This window comes from Ranitomeya imitator, chromosome 2 (genome assembly GCF_032444005.1).
Source record: "Ranitomeya imitator isolate aRanImi1 chromosome 2, aRanImi1.pri, whole genome shotgun sequence".
Taxonomy (NCBI): Eukaryota; Metazoa; Chordata; class Amphibia; order Anura; family Dendrobatidae; genus Ranitomeya; species Ranitomeya imitator.
The window spans coordinates 443,202,889-443,218,618 of NC_091283.1; the positions used below are offsets into that span (position 1 = coordinate 443,202,889).

General features: G+C 45.5%; 1 protein-coding gene across 1 annotated transcript in view; it reads left to right on the forward strand.

Annotated features, from left to right (window-relative positions):
* Nucleotides 1-3,963: 3,963 nt before the first annotated feature.
* Nucleotides 3,964-15,730, forward strand: part of SPO11 (SPO11 initiator of meiotic double strand breaks) — an 89,039-nt gene continuing 77,272 nt past the window's right edge. The window contains exons 1-2 of the mRNA XM_069754867.1: nt 3,964-4,057; nt 4,127-4,265. Coding sequence (XP_069610968.1) covers nt 3,964-4,057; nt 4,127-4,265 — 233 coding nt within the window. The remainder of the gene's footprint in view (nt 4,058-4,126; nt 4,266-15,730) is intronic.

Sequence of the window (15,730 nt, forward strand, 5' to 3'; positions counted from 1 at the left end):
AGCGCGCGCGCCGGATTTCAGACGAAAACAGCGCTGAGGGGGCGGTGACCAGCGCCACAGAAGAGATGACTGACGGCAGTTGGGCACTTCAAAGAGGGGGCTTCAGACCTGCCTCCAGGTCTAAAGATAGGTATTTGGGGAAAATTATAAAATGCTTTATTGAGGGAATAACAGAAGCAAAAACTAAAAGAGCCACCTTGTTAGAATGCAGCATTACTGCTGCACAAGGTGGCTCTTTTAGTTTATAATGGCTGGGGGGTGACAGTGTCCCTTTAAATGAGAGGGTGTGTCCAAACTTTTGGTCTGTACTGTATATCCTGTGTATACAAAATACTGATTGTACAGAGGGTACAAGTAAGCCAAGCGTGTGAGCCCGCATTACATGGGAGTTCAATGAAGGTTACATCTCCAGATTGGTGTCAGTGCTGGGAGATTTATGGCAGATCAGACACGTTACTGTGTACATAACGTATATAATAATGTTTGCACAGACGGCAGCTTGCTTCCTCGTGTAACTGATTGCAGTCTGTAAATGGAGCAGAGATGTCTCTCTGTGTGAGATGAGCCCTTGTCTATGGATCATTTCTTATATAGGGTGATTTAGAGACCATGTGAGCTAAGGATAATGGATTTTACAGACATAGTAGGAAAGAAAAAGAATCTTTTCTGACTTTGCGAACAACGGACGGCAGCCAGCGCGTCTGATCTGCAGGTACAGAAATGGCATATTTCTGCCTAATACATAGACCCATATTTATGAGTATTAACTACTTTTATAGGATACTGGAAAGTATAAATCTTAACATTGAAGCCTAAACTCATCTGAAAACTTTAATTTATTCTTTATGTACATAGAATTACCATAAACAGTTATGTAATTACTAAATAAATCATCTTGTACTCCAGACCTGGACTCAATATTTTTTTCTTATAGTCTCTGAGTACATATATTATGTTACTTATCCAGTATCCGGAGTTACATCCTGTTTTATACTCCGGAGCTTCACTCACTATTCTGCTGGTATAGCCATGGTGCACATACATTACTCATCCTGTACTGATCCTGAAATACATCCTGTATTATACTCTAGAGCTGCACTCAGTATTCTGCTGGTGGAGTCACTGTGTACATATATTAAAATTACTTATCCTGTTCTGATCCTGAGTTACATCCTGCATTATACTTTAGAGCTGCACTCACTATTCTGCTAGTGGAGTCCCTGTGTACATCCATTACTTATCCTGTACTGATCCTGAGATACATCCTGTATTATACACTAGAGCTGCACTCACTATTCTGCTGGTGTTGTCACTGTGTACATACATTACTTATTCTGCACTGATCCTGATTTACATCCTGTATTATACCCCAGAGCTGCATTCACTATTCTGCTGGTCGAGTCACTGTGTACATACATTATATTACTTATCCTGTACTGATCCTGAATTACATCCTGTATTATACCCCAGAGCTGCACTCACTATTCTGCTGGTGGAATCACTGTGTACATACATTACATTACTTATCCTCTTCTACTGATCCTGAGTAACAACCTGTATTATACTCCAGAGCTGCACTCACTATTCTGCTGGTGGAGTCAGTGTGTACATACAGTACAGAGCAAAAGTTTGGACACGCCTTCTCATTTAAAGATTTTTCTGTATTTTCATAACTATGAAAATTGTACATTCACACTGAAGGCATCAAAACTATGAATTAACACATGTGGAATTATATACTTAACAAAAAAGTGTGAAACAACTGAAATTATGTCTTATATTCTAGGTTCTTCAAAGTAGCCACCTTTTGCTTTGATGACTGCTTTGCACACTCTTGGCATTCTCTTGATGAGCTTCAAGAGGTAGTCACCAGGAATGGTCTTCCAACAATCTTGAAGGAGTTCCCAGAGATGCTTAGCACTTGTTAGCCCTTTTGCCTTCACTCTGCGGTCCAGCTCACTCCAAACCATCTTGATTGGGTTCAGGTCTGGTGACTGTGGAGGCCAGGTCATCTGGCGTAGCACCCCATCACTCTCCTTCTTGGTCAGATAGCCCTTACACAGCCTGGAGGTGTGTTTGGGGTTGTTGTCCCGTTGAAAAATAAATGATGGTCCAACTAAACGCAAACCAGATGGAATAGCATGCCACTGCAAGATGCTGTGGTAGCCATGCTGGTTCTGTAGGCCTTCAATTATGAATAAATCCCCAACAGTGTCACCAGCAAAGCACCCCCACACCATCACACCTCTTCCTCCATGCTTCACGGTGGGAACCAGGCATTTAAAGTCCAATCGTTCACCTTTTCTGCGTCGCACAAAGACACGGTGGTTGGAACCAAAGATCTCAAATTTTGACTCATCAGACCAAAGCACAGATTTCCACTGGTCTAATGTCCATTCCTTATGTTCTTTATCCCAAACAAGTCTCTTTTGCTTGTTGCCTGTCCATAGCAGTGGTTTCCTAGCAGCTATTTTACCATGAAGGCCTGCTGCACAAAGTCTGCTCTTAACAGTTGCTGTAGAGATGCTGCTAGAACTCTCTGTGGCATTGACCTGGTCTCTAATCTGAGCTGCTGTTAACCTGCGATTTCTGAGGCCACTCGGATAAACCTGGGGCGGTCCTCATGTGAGCCAGTTTCTTTGTAGCGCTTGATGGTTTTTGCACCTGCACTTGGGGACACTTTCAAAGTTTTCCCAATTTTTTGGACTGACTGACCTTCATTTCTTAAAGTAATGATGGACACTCGTTTTTCTTTACTTTTTTCTTGCCATAATACAAATTCTAACAGTCTATTCAGTAGGACTATCAGCTGTGTATCCACCAGACTTCTGCACAACACATCTGATGGTCCCAACTCCATTTATAAGGCAAGAAATCCCACTTATTAAACCTGACAGGGCACACCTGTGAAGTGAAAACCATTCCCAGTGACTACCTCTTGAAGCTCATCAAGAGAATGCCAAGCGTGTGCAAAGCAGTCATCAAAGCAAAAGGTGGCTACTTTGAAGAACCTAGAATATAAGACATAATTTCAGTTGTTTCTCACTTTTTTTGTTAAGTATATAATTCCACATGTGTCCAAACTTTTGGTCTGTACTGTATATATCCATGGAGGGGGTCAGACAGTCTTGTAGGGTGTCGGTGAGCAGCTCCTGCAGGAGATAACTACTGGAGCCAAGTTTTTTATTAGTTTTTAACACTGAAAATACTACAAATTATCAGAGATATTCTTAAATGGGTATTCTCATAATCATAAACAAGTAAAATTGTAACAAGGAACTTTGCAATTTACTTATTAATAATTTCAAGAACAAGATATTCTTTTTATTCTTTAGTTTACTGCTCGAAGCTCAGGTTATTGGCCACTTCTGCAGTCTATCAGCTAGGCAAGGAGCACGCGGTTACAAACTTTTTGGTGTACTGTTTGCAAGCACTTCCCTGAAATTGGCCGGATCGCTTGCTCTGACCAGATTCATTGGGTTTGCGCTCCTCTGACAGTCAAGGGGCAAAGCCACCTCTGCTAGCAGCATTGGAGAGCGCACAATTCCATTGGATCAACCATGTTGCTGGTCCGAATTTTCCGTGTTCAGGAGCGAACCGCTCCTTGGCGAGCAGAGGAGAGTCGCGATCCTGAAGACAAGGCGACAAAGATGAATTAAGAATGCAGTGTCAATTGTTAAACAGCACTGTACCACCCTGATACCCTTCTCCACAAGAAGTAAAATGCTTGTAGCTATTGCCCCTTCTCTGTAGATTATACATTGTTTGAAGCTGGCATAGTAGCAGATCTATAAAAGAAGGGTTTATGATTTGATCCTTATGCCTGTAGCCCCCTCTAGTGTTTAATTAGTAAAACTATCATAGCAACAATTATAATTTTTTTTGTCAGTAAAATATGAACATTGTATTTTAGGACAATGCAACAGCATCAATTTATAGCCCTCCACTCTTTAGAATGTAACCATGAAACCAGCAAACCGAACTCCAGAGAGAAAAATCACAATTCAGCCCTACTGCAAACTGATGAGGAATACGTGGACATTCATTGAGCCATACTGTATGTACAGAGAATGACCTGGGTTCTTGTGATATTTTATCATTTTCTTTGTGTTTTTTTTCTCTGCAGGTTTCCTCATGGCTTTTGTACAAAGTCCTGAGTTTTTCCAATGCGTAGATGAGCACCTGGCATCCTTGCTGAGGGCCATACAGAGAAGTGAAAGACAAAATCCAGAAGTAAAAGAGATAAAGCAAGAACCTATTACAAGGTATGAGAATACAATACAATATGAGAAGGTATTAGAAACTACTGCAACTGTGACGCTAAGAGACTGCAGCATGTGGGTTAAGGACTGTACATGCAGACTAGATTATCTTTGTCTGAGCCTGACTTTTTCAGCATTACTGGCCAACAATTTTATGAGTATAAGTGTGATCCAGGTCTCCCCTGACATCTGGTGTCGAGGGGAATGAAGGATCGGGCATATTGGATTTCAACTCGCGAGACGCTTTGTTCTTATAGAAGACAAGCAACCAGGGACAGAGGTGTCTGGCACCAGCATATTTCCATCTCATTGAGGTCATTTGCACACTTGGTGAAATTAAGCTTGGACTTTTATGGGGAGAATCAGAAAATCTGTTAACTGAAAGAACTTTTTAAGGTGTATGGCCATCTTTAAGATGTATTAATTTTTTCATTTGTCTCTTGCTGAGCTCCTTTCAGCTGATTTATAGCCACAGACTATATAAAAGTTGAATGTGCAGAGAAACTAAGAAACCTGTAAAACCATATGATGCAAAATTTGAAATGAAAGTTGAAGATGAAATGATCTCTAAAAGGGCTAAAGTTAAAGATAACACATCCTCTTTTCAACTTCAGCTTTTTTTCAGCTGTTGTTATGTTCCCATCAAGAATTTGCTGAAATTTCATTGAATCCATTCTTTCCTCTACCCGTGAAATGTTCCCGTGCCATTGGCTGCAGCACAACCCTAAAGTATGATTGATCTACCCACATTCTTAATGGTTGGCGGGATGTTCTTTTCCGTAAATTCTGTGCCCTTTTTTCTCCACACATACCTTTGACCATTGTGGCCAAAGAGTTTTATTTTAACCTGATCGGTCCATAGGACTTGTTTCCATTTTTAAATTTCATTTCAAATTGAGGAAAGGGCAACTTGAAAACGCTTTGCTATCTTCTTATAGCCTTCTCCTGCTTTGTGGCTGCCATCATTTTCATTTTCAGAGTGCTGGCAGCTGCTTAGAAGAACCCATGGCTACCTTGATACAAGATTAGAGGAGGCTGAGGTTAACAGGAACAGTGGAGGTCAAAACGTCATTGAGATCTACTCGTAGGGTTGCTAGAAAGGCAAATCAGAACCCCCACTTAACTGTAAAAGATCGTCAGAAAGATTTAGAAGACTCTGTCTGCAGTTGTGGTACATTGTTCTACTTTTCAGAGAAACCTGCAGAAATATGGCTTTCATGGAATAGTCATCAGTAGAAAACCTCTTCTGCATCCTCATTATAAAATTCAGCATCAGAAGTACGTGAAAGAACATCTAAACAAGCCTGATGCATTTTGGAAACAAGTCCTGTGGACAGATAAGGTTAAAATAAAACTCTTTGGCCACAATAATCAGAGGTATGTGTGGAGAAAAAAGGGCAGAGAATTTCAGGAAAAAAATCTCGATAACTATTAAACATGGGGGTGGGTCAATCATGCTTTGGGGTTGTGTTACAGCCAATGGCATGAGGAAAATTTCATGGGTAGAGGGAAGAATGGATTCAATGAAATTTCAACAAATTCTTGATGCAAACATCTGTAAAAAAACTGAAGTTGAAAAGATAATGGTGTAAAGAATACTGGAGATATAATTTCAGGCCAATCATTTGTATCTTATTTTGCTTGGGAATATAAAACCCCTTCCTTTATCCAGCACTGATAGGAAACCGGGCTCAGCAGGAAGCCCAAATTCTTAAAGCCTCAAGGAAAAAGCTGGCACCAAGCCTCAAAGGCTACAAGTGACACATCTCACAAATTGACCAGCTCCCAGCAGGACAAAGGTCTGCTTGCCATGTAGAGTCCTGCTGAAGCTGCAGAAACCTAAAACATTCCGGAACCATAATTCCATAAGGAGTTATAGAGATACTATACGTCCTAGCTGTACATCGTGTATATTTCTGAAGATACATGGCATGCGCCCGCTTGGGTCTCAAACCATTCTTGCATCCAGGGCTAAGTACATATGTAGAACAGCTAGTGGAAACCAGATAGCAAAGCTGTGTGTGGTCTTAACACACAGCAGGGGCCCGACCTAGTCTGATGGTGTCAAAAGCCAGGCCTTTCATCTACTGGTAACTCACCCATATATTGTGCTTATATCTTTTGTCCTACCATTATCTGTATTTGCATATCTCACCATTGTATATGAGTAAGCATCATGTATATAGTGTATTGTCTAGTGTGCCCTAAGGCGATTAAATATATTATTTAACCTTAAGCTGCTCTTTTATCTCGATCCACAAGAATGTTTCTCGGTTTAAGGGTACCGTCACACAGTGGCATTTTGATCGCTACGACGGCACGATTCGTGACGTTCCAGCGATATACTTACGATCTCGCTGTGTCTGACACGCTCCTGCGATCAGGGACCCCGCTGAGAATCGTACGTCGTAGCAGATCGTTTGAAACTTTCTTTCGTCGTCTAGTGTCCCGCTGTGGCGGCATGATCGCATGGTGTAACAAAGGTGTGCACGATATTGTATACGATGTGCGCATAGTAACCAACGGCTTCTACATCGCACATACGTCATGAAATTATCGCTCCAGCGTCGTACATTGCAAAGTGTGACAGCAGTCTACGACGCTGGAGCGATATTGGAGCGATGCTGGAGCGTCACGGATCGTACCGTCGTAGCGATCAAAATGCCACTGTGTGACGGTACCCTAACTTTCCATGATACCGGGGCTGGTTTCTGGCCCCATATAATCCCTTTAACCGGGATTCTATCTAATGAGGAACTGGTGGCAGTCCTCCTGGGCTGCCAGCAGTCTGTTTCACTGGTGCTAGTGAAAGGGGGCTCTCGGCCTGCCAGCGTTGTGAGCGTGTGTTGTGTCTCTCACTCCCCGTGTTTCCCTTGGCCCGTGTGGACAATGGGAATCTGTATAAAAGTGTACCAAGCTGACCTTACTTGTAGAATGTCACGTTGGTCAAAGTGGGGAGACCACATTATGTGATCTGTCTGATGTCATAGTGACTTCAGGCAGGATCATCACAAGTGGTGGCATCGAGAAAATAGTGTGTGAGTGTGTGAACGACACTTCCAGACACTAAAGATTACCAGCAGTAGCTTTTACTGCTGGGGTCTTAAGATCCGCTCCGCACTAGACAGTCTGAGTGCAAATACTGTAAGGTGAGTGGGTGCATCAGGTTGCAGCTCTGTGTCAGTGACCAAAGATTGCAAGGATGGCCAGGGGCAGAGCCAGGGAGATGGCCAATGCTATGGATGATGGGGGGATGAGGTGGAAGAAAATGTTGCACAAGCAGAGGGTGAGTCCAGCCCATGGTCCCCAAGGAGCCAGTCACCGACGGTCAGCTCCGCGGGCTGCTCACCACATGCCCATCCCCACAGCCAGGCAAGCTTGGACACACTCCTGCAAGCTCCTGCAAGCTGTGTTGGCCTGACTCAAGGAAGAAAACCCTCATAACAGCAGCAGAACATTGTGAGACAGCAGAAGCAGCAGAACTTCGCGAGGCAGCATCAGCAGAAAAACGTCGCAAACATCAGTGGTAGCACGAGCACCAGCAACAAATGCTTTAGCGCCAACTCTTGCTCCAGCTGTAGAACTCAATCAGTTGTGAGTCCCCTGAGATCCGGGTCCTGAAGCTACAGGCGGAGGACTTCTCCTTGGACAAAGGTGGGGACTTGGACACTTTTTGCTGGCATTTGAAAAAACTTGCCATAGTACCATCTGCCTGAGGACCAATGGGTCCGGTTCTTAATCCCTCATCTCAGGAGTAAGGCCCAGGAAATCTTTGGTTACCTGGCCAGAGAGACCACCCTGAGCCATGAGAACATCAACAGGCTCTTGTCCAGCAGTACAATTTGACCCTTGAGACGTACCAGAAGAAGCATCGGCGTATGCAGAGGGGTCCTGCAAACAGCTCTACAGAGAGAATGCGACCAATGGTCCATGAGAATAGAGCTTACCACCATCCAGCAGCTGAAGGAGCTCATCGCGACTGAGCAGTTTTTGTGGAACTGCCTCCAGCAGTATCTCCATGACCAGAAGCCAAAGGGGCCTCTGCAACAGCAACACTTGCCAACGAGTACTCAAACAACAGGACTACAGAGGCCAAGAAATCTGCTGGGTGGAGAGGTAGTAAGAAGATCACGGTGTCTGCTGTCCCTGCCCCAAGCCCAAGGAGCCACTTACCCATGCTTCCCTCTCCACCACGGTGGTGGAACTCTGACTATGTAAGCTCTGCAGAGAGTTAGGACACTTCAAAGCCATGTGCCCCCAGCGCCAGAAAGGGCCCATCCCCATTCCAGAAGCTGTCCACTGTATTGTGTGAGGATGGGAGTGGTGAAAGGTCTCTTGACAACCTTCAGCCCATCACCATAGGCCAGACTATGGCCATGGGGCTACTGGACACTGGCATTGAGATGACTCTTGTGCTGCCTGAGCTGCTGTCCCCACAGGATTTAGTACCTGGGAAAACCCATGCCATCTCCAGGATTGGAGGTATCGAACCGGCGCTGCCCATCGCCAAGGTGTATTTGGACTGGGGAGCCGAAAGGGGAGAAAGCGATATCTGTCATGCGAAATGCACGTTTGGTTCCTGCCATCCGGCACCTTTGGCCTGCCTTAGCTCCCTGCACTTGTAGTAAGCAATGCTTCCTCTAACTCTATATTTATTGCCATTTGGCTTAACCTACATATAGAACTCTGGGCTGGCATTTTGCTGATATGCTTGTTTACATTTTGTAGGCTGGCCATTGTCTGTTTGTTTGTCTTTAATGCACTCTGTTCACCCTTTTTTTGTGATGTTTTTATGATAATTTGTATAATAAAACTTACTAATTTAACCTGTACACTCCTAATTTTCCCTGTATCAATCATAGGTACTACCTATGCGTTTAAATCGACTCAATGATCCAATATATATATTATATATATATATATATATATGTGCTATAGCTATACATCTATGCCCGTCCGTATCACTTATAGCTCACAAGAGCAGTAACACAGAAAGCACAAATTCTCATAATATTAAAACAATCTTTTATTAAATACAAAATAAATGAACTACATAATACAAACATACATGAACCTCAATATCTCAGACGTGAGGGACCGACAAGATTACTAATCATAGATGCGCAGATAACAGCAAAATATACTTCATTCAACATCATGGGCTGAATCTTCCAGTAGTTTCCAAAAAGCCCCTCTAGTGATGTTAAGTCTATGGAGGAGGCTGGTAAACCTTGTCAGTGCTCGTCAGGAGGCAGACTGGATCAGTCTGAGGCAGAAGAGGGTTTACGGAGCTATATAGCTGCAGTGCAGCAGTTCCCGGAAAGAGACATTCAGAAAGTCGAATTGATTGCAGTGAACATGCAGGAGAGCAAAGCACAGGAGAGGATATCAGGGGAGACCAGCCCCGAGCAGCCTGCCTCCTTCTGAGGCGCAGAGACTGGTAGCTGGAACACCGAGGTTGTAAGGACCTCTATGACTTACATTAGAGACTGGCAGGACAGCTGAACTCCAAGTTACCTGTCCGACCTAATACTCAGGAGGCACAGTGACACCCATAGAGGCTGGGGCATGCTAGAGTCCCTATAAACCGCCTCAAGTCCAGTCATACGAGTTATGTCCTATCCTAACCGGGGGACAGAGAGAGAGAGAGATAACATCTGTGAGGATCTTATGTGATGCCATAGGCAGTAAGGAACTACACCACCACGGCGCTAGTGGAAGGCCTTGATTTCCACCTGGATAAAGGGACTCCTTACTTGCTTCCAAGCCGGCCAGACCCTGCCTGCCCTGTGATCCGGTGCCCTGAACTGTGGCTGTGACTTCGGTAAACAAAGTAAAGAGACTGCAATCTTGTGTCCTTGTTCTTTACTGCGCCAGTCACCATCTACCATCTACACACTGGGAGCCCTGGGGATATACTTCACCTGTGGGAAGTCATACCATCTAGCTGCCATAACATTTCCCCAGAGGACCCCTTTAAAGCAGCGTCAGTCCTCACTGACCGAATGCCACAGGTGGCATCACGAACATAAACTTTATTCCCTTTAAAGACCTTTCCCCTTTTACGTGGGTGCCCAGGGCCACGAACCGGGTCGCAGCCAACGTGACATCCCCCTGTGAACGCAGGACCCGGTACAGAGTACCCCACGGCCCTGACGGACGACTGATCTTGGCGTCACGAACAGGATGGACTGACCCAGCAAATTGGGTCCTGTGCGCCTAAAACACTGTGCCTGAACTGTGCTTTAATGAAAGACTGTGTGCTGTGAAATTGCCACCAAAACCGCCGCCATTACAGCACCATGTGGCGTGCAGGAGGAGTGGAGCATGTTGTCATGGGTGGAGCTTGGAAAAACGGTGCGAAAGTAGTAGCTGCCCCTCACAGATACTACTATGTCAGAAAGATATGTGTTATGATTAGGTGACCTTGGAGCAGCATGAAAACCTTCACTGGAGTAAGTGGTAACTATACTGACCGCAAACCCTGATCTTATCACCGCAACTAGAAGTAGCCGTAGGGTGTGCCTTGAGGAGGGGTCACCGAACCCTCTCCAGGACCTCCAGGACGATCAGGATGAGCCAGATGAAAGGCACGGACCAAATCAGCAGTATGGACATCAGAGGCAAAAACCCAAGAATTATCCTCCTGGCCATAACCCTTCCATTTGACAAGGTACTGAAGCCTCCGCCTCGAAAAATGGGAATCCAAAATCTTCTCAACAACATATTCCAACTCCCCATCAACCAACACAGGGGCCGGAGGATCAACAGAGGGAACCACGGGCTCCACATATTTCCGCAACAAAGATCTATGGAAGACATTATGGATAGCAAAAGAGGCCGGAAGCGCCAGTCGAAAAGACACCGGATTAATAATTTCAGAAATCCTATAAGGACCAATAAACCGAGGCTTAAACTTAGGAGAAGGGACCTTCATAGGAACATGACGGGAAGACAACCAAACCAGATCCCCAACCCGAAGCCGGGAACCAACACACCGACGACGGTTAGCAAAACGTTGAGCCTCCTCCTGAGACAACACCAAATTGTCCATCACATGTCATGAGCCCAAATCTGCTGCAACCTGTCAACCACAGAATCCACACCAGGACAGTCAGAAGGCTCAACCTGCCCAGAAGAAAAACGAGTATGAAAACGAAAATTACAAAAGAAAGGCGAAACCAAAGTAGCCGAACTAGCCCGATTATTAAGGGCAAACTCGGCCAATGGCAAAAAAGCCACCCAATCATCCTGATCAGCAGACACAAAGCATCTCAAATAAGTCTCCAAAGTCTGATTAGTTCGCTCGGTCTGGCCGTTTGTCTGAGGATGAAATGCTGAAGAAAAAGACAAATCAATGCCCAGCTTGGCACAAAAGGCCCGCCAAAACCTAGAAACAAACTGGGAACCTCTGTCGGATACAATATTCTCGAACAAGATTATAAGCCCCCCGAAGGTCAATCTTAGTAAACCAACTAGCTCCCTTAATCCTAGCAAACAAATCGGAAAGCAAAGGTAACGGGTATTGAAACTTGACCGTAATCTTATTCAAGAGGCGATAATCAATACAGGGTCTTAAGGAACCATCTTTTTTAGCAACAAAAAAGAACCCCGCTCCCAATGGTGAAGAAGATGGCCGAATATGCCCTTTCTCCAAAGACTCTTTAATATAGCTCCGCATGGCGGCATGTTCAGGTACAGACAGGTTGAAAAGTCGGCCCTTAGGAAACTTACAGCCTGGAATCAAGTCAATAGCACAATCGCAGTCCCTGTGCGGTGGAAGGAAACTGGACTTGGGCTCATCGAATACATCCTGAAAATCAGACAAAAACTTCGGAATTTCAGAAGAGGAAGAAGGGGCGATAGACATCAGAGGAACATCATTATGAACCCCCTGACAACCCCAACTAGTCACAGACATGGACTTCCAATCCAAAACAGGATTATGTACCTGCAACCACGGAAAACCCAGCACAATAGCATCATGCAAATTATGCAACACCAGAAATCGACAATCTTCCTGATGGGCTGGCGCCATGCGCATGGTCACCTGTGTCCAAAACTGGGGCTTATTTTTAGCCAAGGGTGTAGCATCAATGCCCCTTAAAGGAATAGGGTTCTGCAAAGGCTGCAAGGGAAAACCACAACGCCTAGCAAAGTCAAAGTCCATTAAGTTCAAGGCGGCGCCTGAATCCACAAACGCCATGACAGAAAATGATGACAATGAACAGATCAAGGACACAGATAACAGAAATTTAGGTTGTACAGTACTGATGGTAAATGAACTGGCGATCCTCTTTGTCCGCTTAGGGCAGACAGAAATGACATGGGAAGCGTCGCCACAATAATAACACAACCTATTGAGACGTCTGAAACCTATCACACTGCATAGGCTCAGGAATTTGCTCTGAGGATAACGCCATAGCGCGCACAGTTCTGCGCTCCCGCAAGCGCCGGTCAATCAGAATGGCCAGAGACATAGAATCACTCAGATTGGAGGGTGTGGGAAACCCCACCATAACATCTTTAACGGATTCAGAAAGACCCTTTCTGAAAATTGCCGCCAAAGCATCATTATTCCATTTAGTCAACACAGACCATTTTCTGAATTTCTGACAATACAATTCAGCCGCCTCTTGCCCCTGAGACAGGGCCAACAAGGTCATCTCCGCTTGATCCACCGAATTAGGTTCATCATACAGTAATCCTAATGCCTGAAAGAAGGAGTCTACATTAAGCAAAGCAGGATTCCCAGATTCCAGGGAAAATGCCCAATCCTGTGGATCACCACGCAGCAGGGAGATGATGATTTTAACTTGTTGAATGGAATCACTGGAGGATCGAGGTTTCAATGCAAAAAACAGTTTACAGTTGTTTTTAAAACTCAAAAATTTGGACCTGTCACCAAAAAACAAATCAGGAGTAGGAATCTTCGGTTCTAAAGCCGGAGTCTGAACAACGTAATCAGAAATACCCTGTACCCTAGCAGCAAGCTGGTCTACACGAGAAGCTAATTCCTGAACATTCATGCTAGCACAAGGCTCTTCAGCCACCCAGAGATTAAGAGGGAGGAGAAGACAAAGTAGACTGAAGAAAAAAAAATGGCTCAAGACCTTTCCTCCCTTCTTCTGAGATGCATTTAACTCATTGTTGGCCAGTTGTACTGTTATGATTAGGTGGCCTTGGAGCAGCATGAAAACCTTCACTGGAGTAAGTGGTAACTATACTGACCACAAACCCTGATCTTATCACCGCAACTAGAAGTAGCCGTGGGGTGTGCCTAACAAAACCTAGACACCTCGACACAGCCGGAGGACTAAATACCCCTAAAGATGGAAATAGGAAAACTATCTTGCCTCAGAGTAGACCCCCAAAGGATAGGCAGCCCCCCACAAATAATGACTGTGAGTTGGAGAGGAAAAGACACACGCAGGCAGAAAACAGGCTTAGCAAAGGAGGCCACTTCTAGCTAAATAGAAAAGGACAGGACAGGATACTAAGCGGTCAGCATAAAAATACTACAAAAATATCCACAGCAGAAAATACAAAACTCCACCACCTAACTAAAGATGTGGAGAGTATATCTGCAACTCCAGAGAATCCAACCAGACTGAGAAAAACAACTGACACAGTCCAAGCTGGACAAATAGAAACAAAAGATCAGCACTGAAAATAAGCACACAGCGTGTGTGCTTCAGAAAAAGAAACAGACACTTATCTTTGCTGAACTGGCAGATAAGCAGGAGAGGCCAGGCAGAGATCCAACACTTACAAAGAAACATTGACAACTGGCAAGGGCTAATGAATCCTGCACACTTAAATATCCCAGTCAGAACTGCAATTAGCAGATACACCTGGCCAGGACTGTGACTCGGAGACAACTACATTCCCAGCTACAACCACTGGAGGGAACCCAAGAGCAGAATTCACAACAGATATGCCCATCAACCAAAGAGATCCGCCTCCTAGTCTGGGATGGAGGGGGGAGGAGAAGAGACCGCCCAGAACAGGGAGACGCCGAAGCAGACCTGGTTGGCAAGATGGTGAGCGGAGGTCACCCGGAGGAGGGAGAGGAAGCCCGCAGCTATTTCGACCAATTAGAGGAGCAGAGGACCCCATCGTCGCCGATGGACCCAGAGGTTCTCAGCGTAGAGGTGGATGAGCTATGCTGTCAGCTCCGGCGGTCTTGGTATCGCGCAGCTGCAAGCATCAGCGAGCAGCAGTACAGCCGACCCCAGGAGCCCAAGCCTGCAGCGGAAGGTACCGGCACCAGAGACGCGGTGGCAGGTAGGAACACCAACCCTGCCCGGTAGCCTAGGAACCCCTACTAGTGCCCATAGACGCTCCCCCACCACCACCACCCGGCCGGGTGTGTAACCTCTTAGAGTGGGAACGACCCTGGAAGACTTTAAGGACCCCTGACGCCCTGCTGCAGCTGACAAAGAAGACCCTAGAAATCCAGGGACAATGGATAACCTAACAGTGGAAGCGTACCAGTACTGATCTGATTGGGTTCCCCGGGGAGGCCCAGGCGGAAGGGGAGCAGGTAGAAATCATAAGCCAGGATGAGTATCATCAGCAGCAGGCGCTCCAGCAAGAGCAGGAACAAATGGAGCAGGACCTCGGATGCCAAGCCACAAAGGAGAAAGACCTGCAGGCTAAGGCCCGGGCCAGGAAGGGAAGCTATGTGGACAGGGGCCCGCGGAGGCAAGGTACCATGGTGACATTCCGCCTCAAAGCTGGATGGGGGTTTATCAAGGAACCTGACTTGTACCCGGAGGTATTTGTTACCAGACGGGATGTGGAGGCTCACCTAATAGAGGGACACCCAGACAGGGACCTCTACCCCGGTGACTGTGTCACTTATACCAGACACTGGGGAGACAAAGGGTAGTATGCCCTACATGTGCACAGATGTGTACCAAAGCTTCAGGAATCCCCAGCTCATGACCTTGAGCCATCACCACCAGTGGCTCCACGTTGCCTACCAACGCTTTCACCTGGCAAGGTGACATCAGCATCCATTTCCCACAGAGCACCCGTCATCCTGTGCTCAAGATGTACACGAACTGTCATTGAGCGAAAATTCGTGGGCACTCAGACTCCCACCAGGTTTATACTTAAAGGGGTCCCACATTTAAAGAGATCCTCTGTTTACAAAAGTAGCATTTTGCTTAAAGACACTCGAGTCATGGACGGTGAATGGCTCACAAACTTTCCATTGTAAATAATTTGCACCTTCTTAAAGGTGCTTCCTACTGGTTTTACAAAGAAGTTTTAAAAACACTGCTCTAACATTGCTGTGAAAGTTGCTTTGTTTTCCAGAGACCTGAAGAAAAACCTGTTTGGCGCTGCAGGATTCCAGGTCTGGATACACACCTTGTAGCCCGCCCAAGTCCAACGTTGGGTGTTAATGACGGGTCCCTCGCTTCGTTTCTGCTGTTATAAAGTTAATTATTGACTTGAGA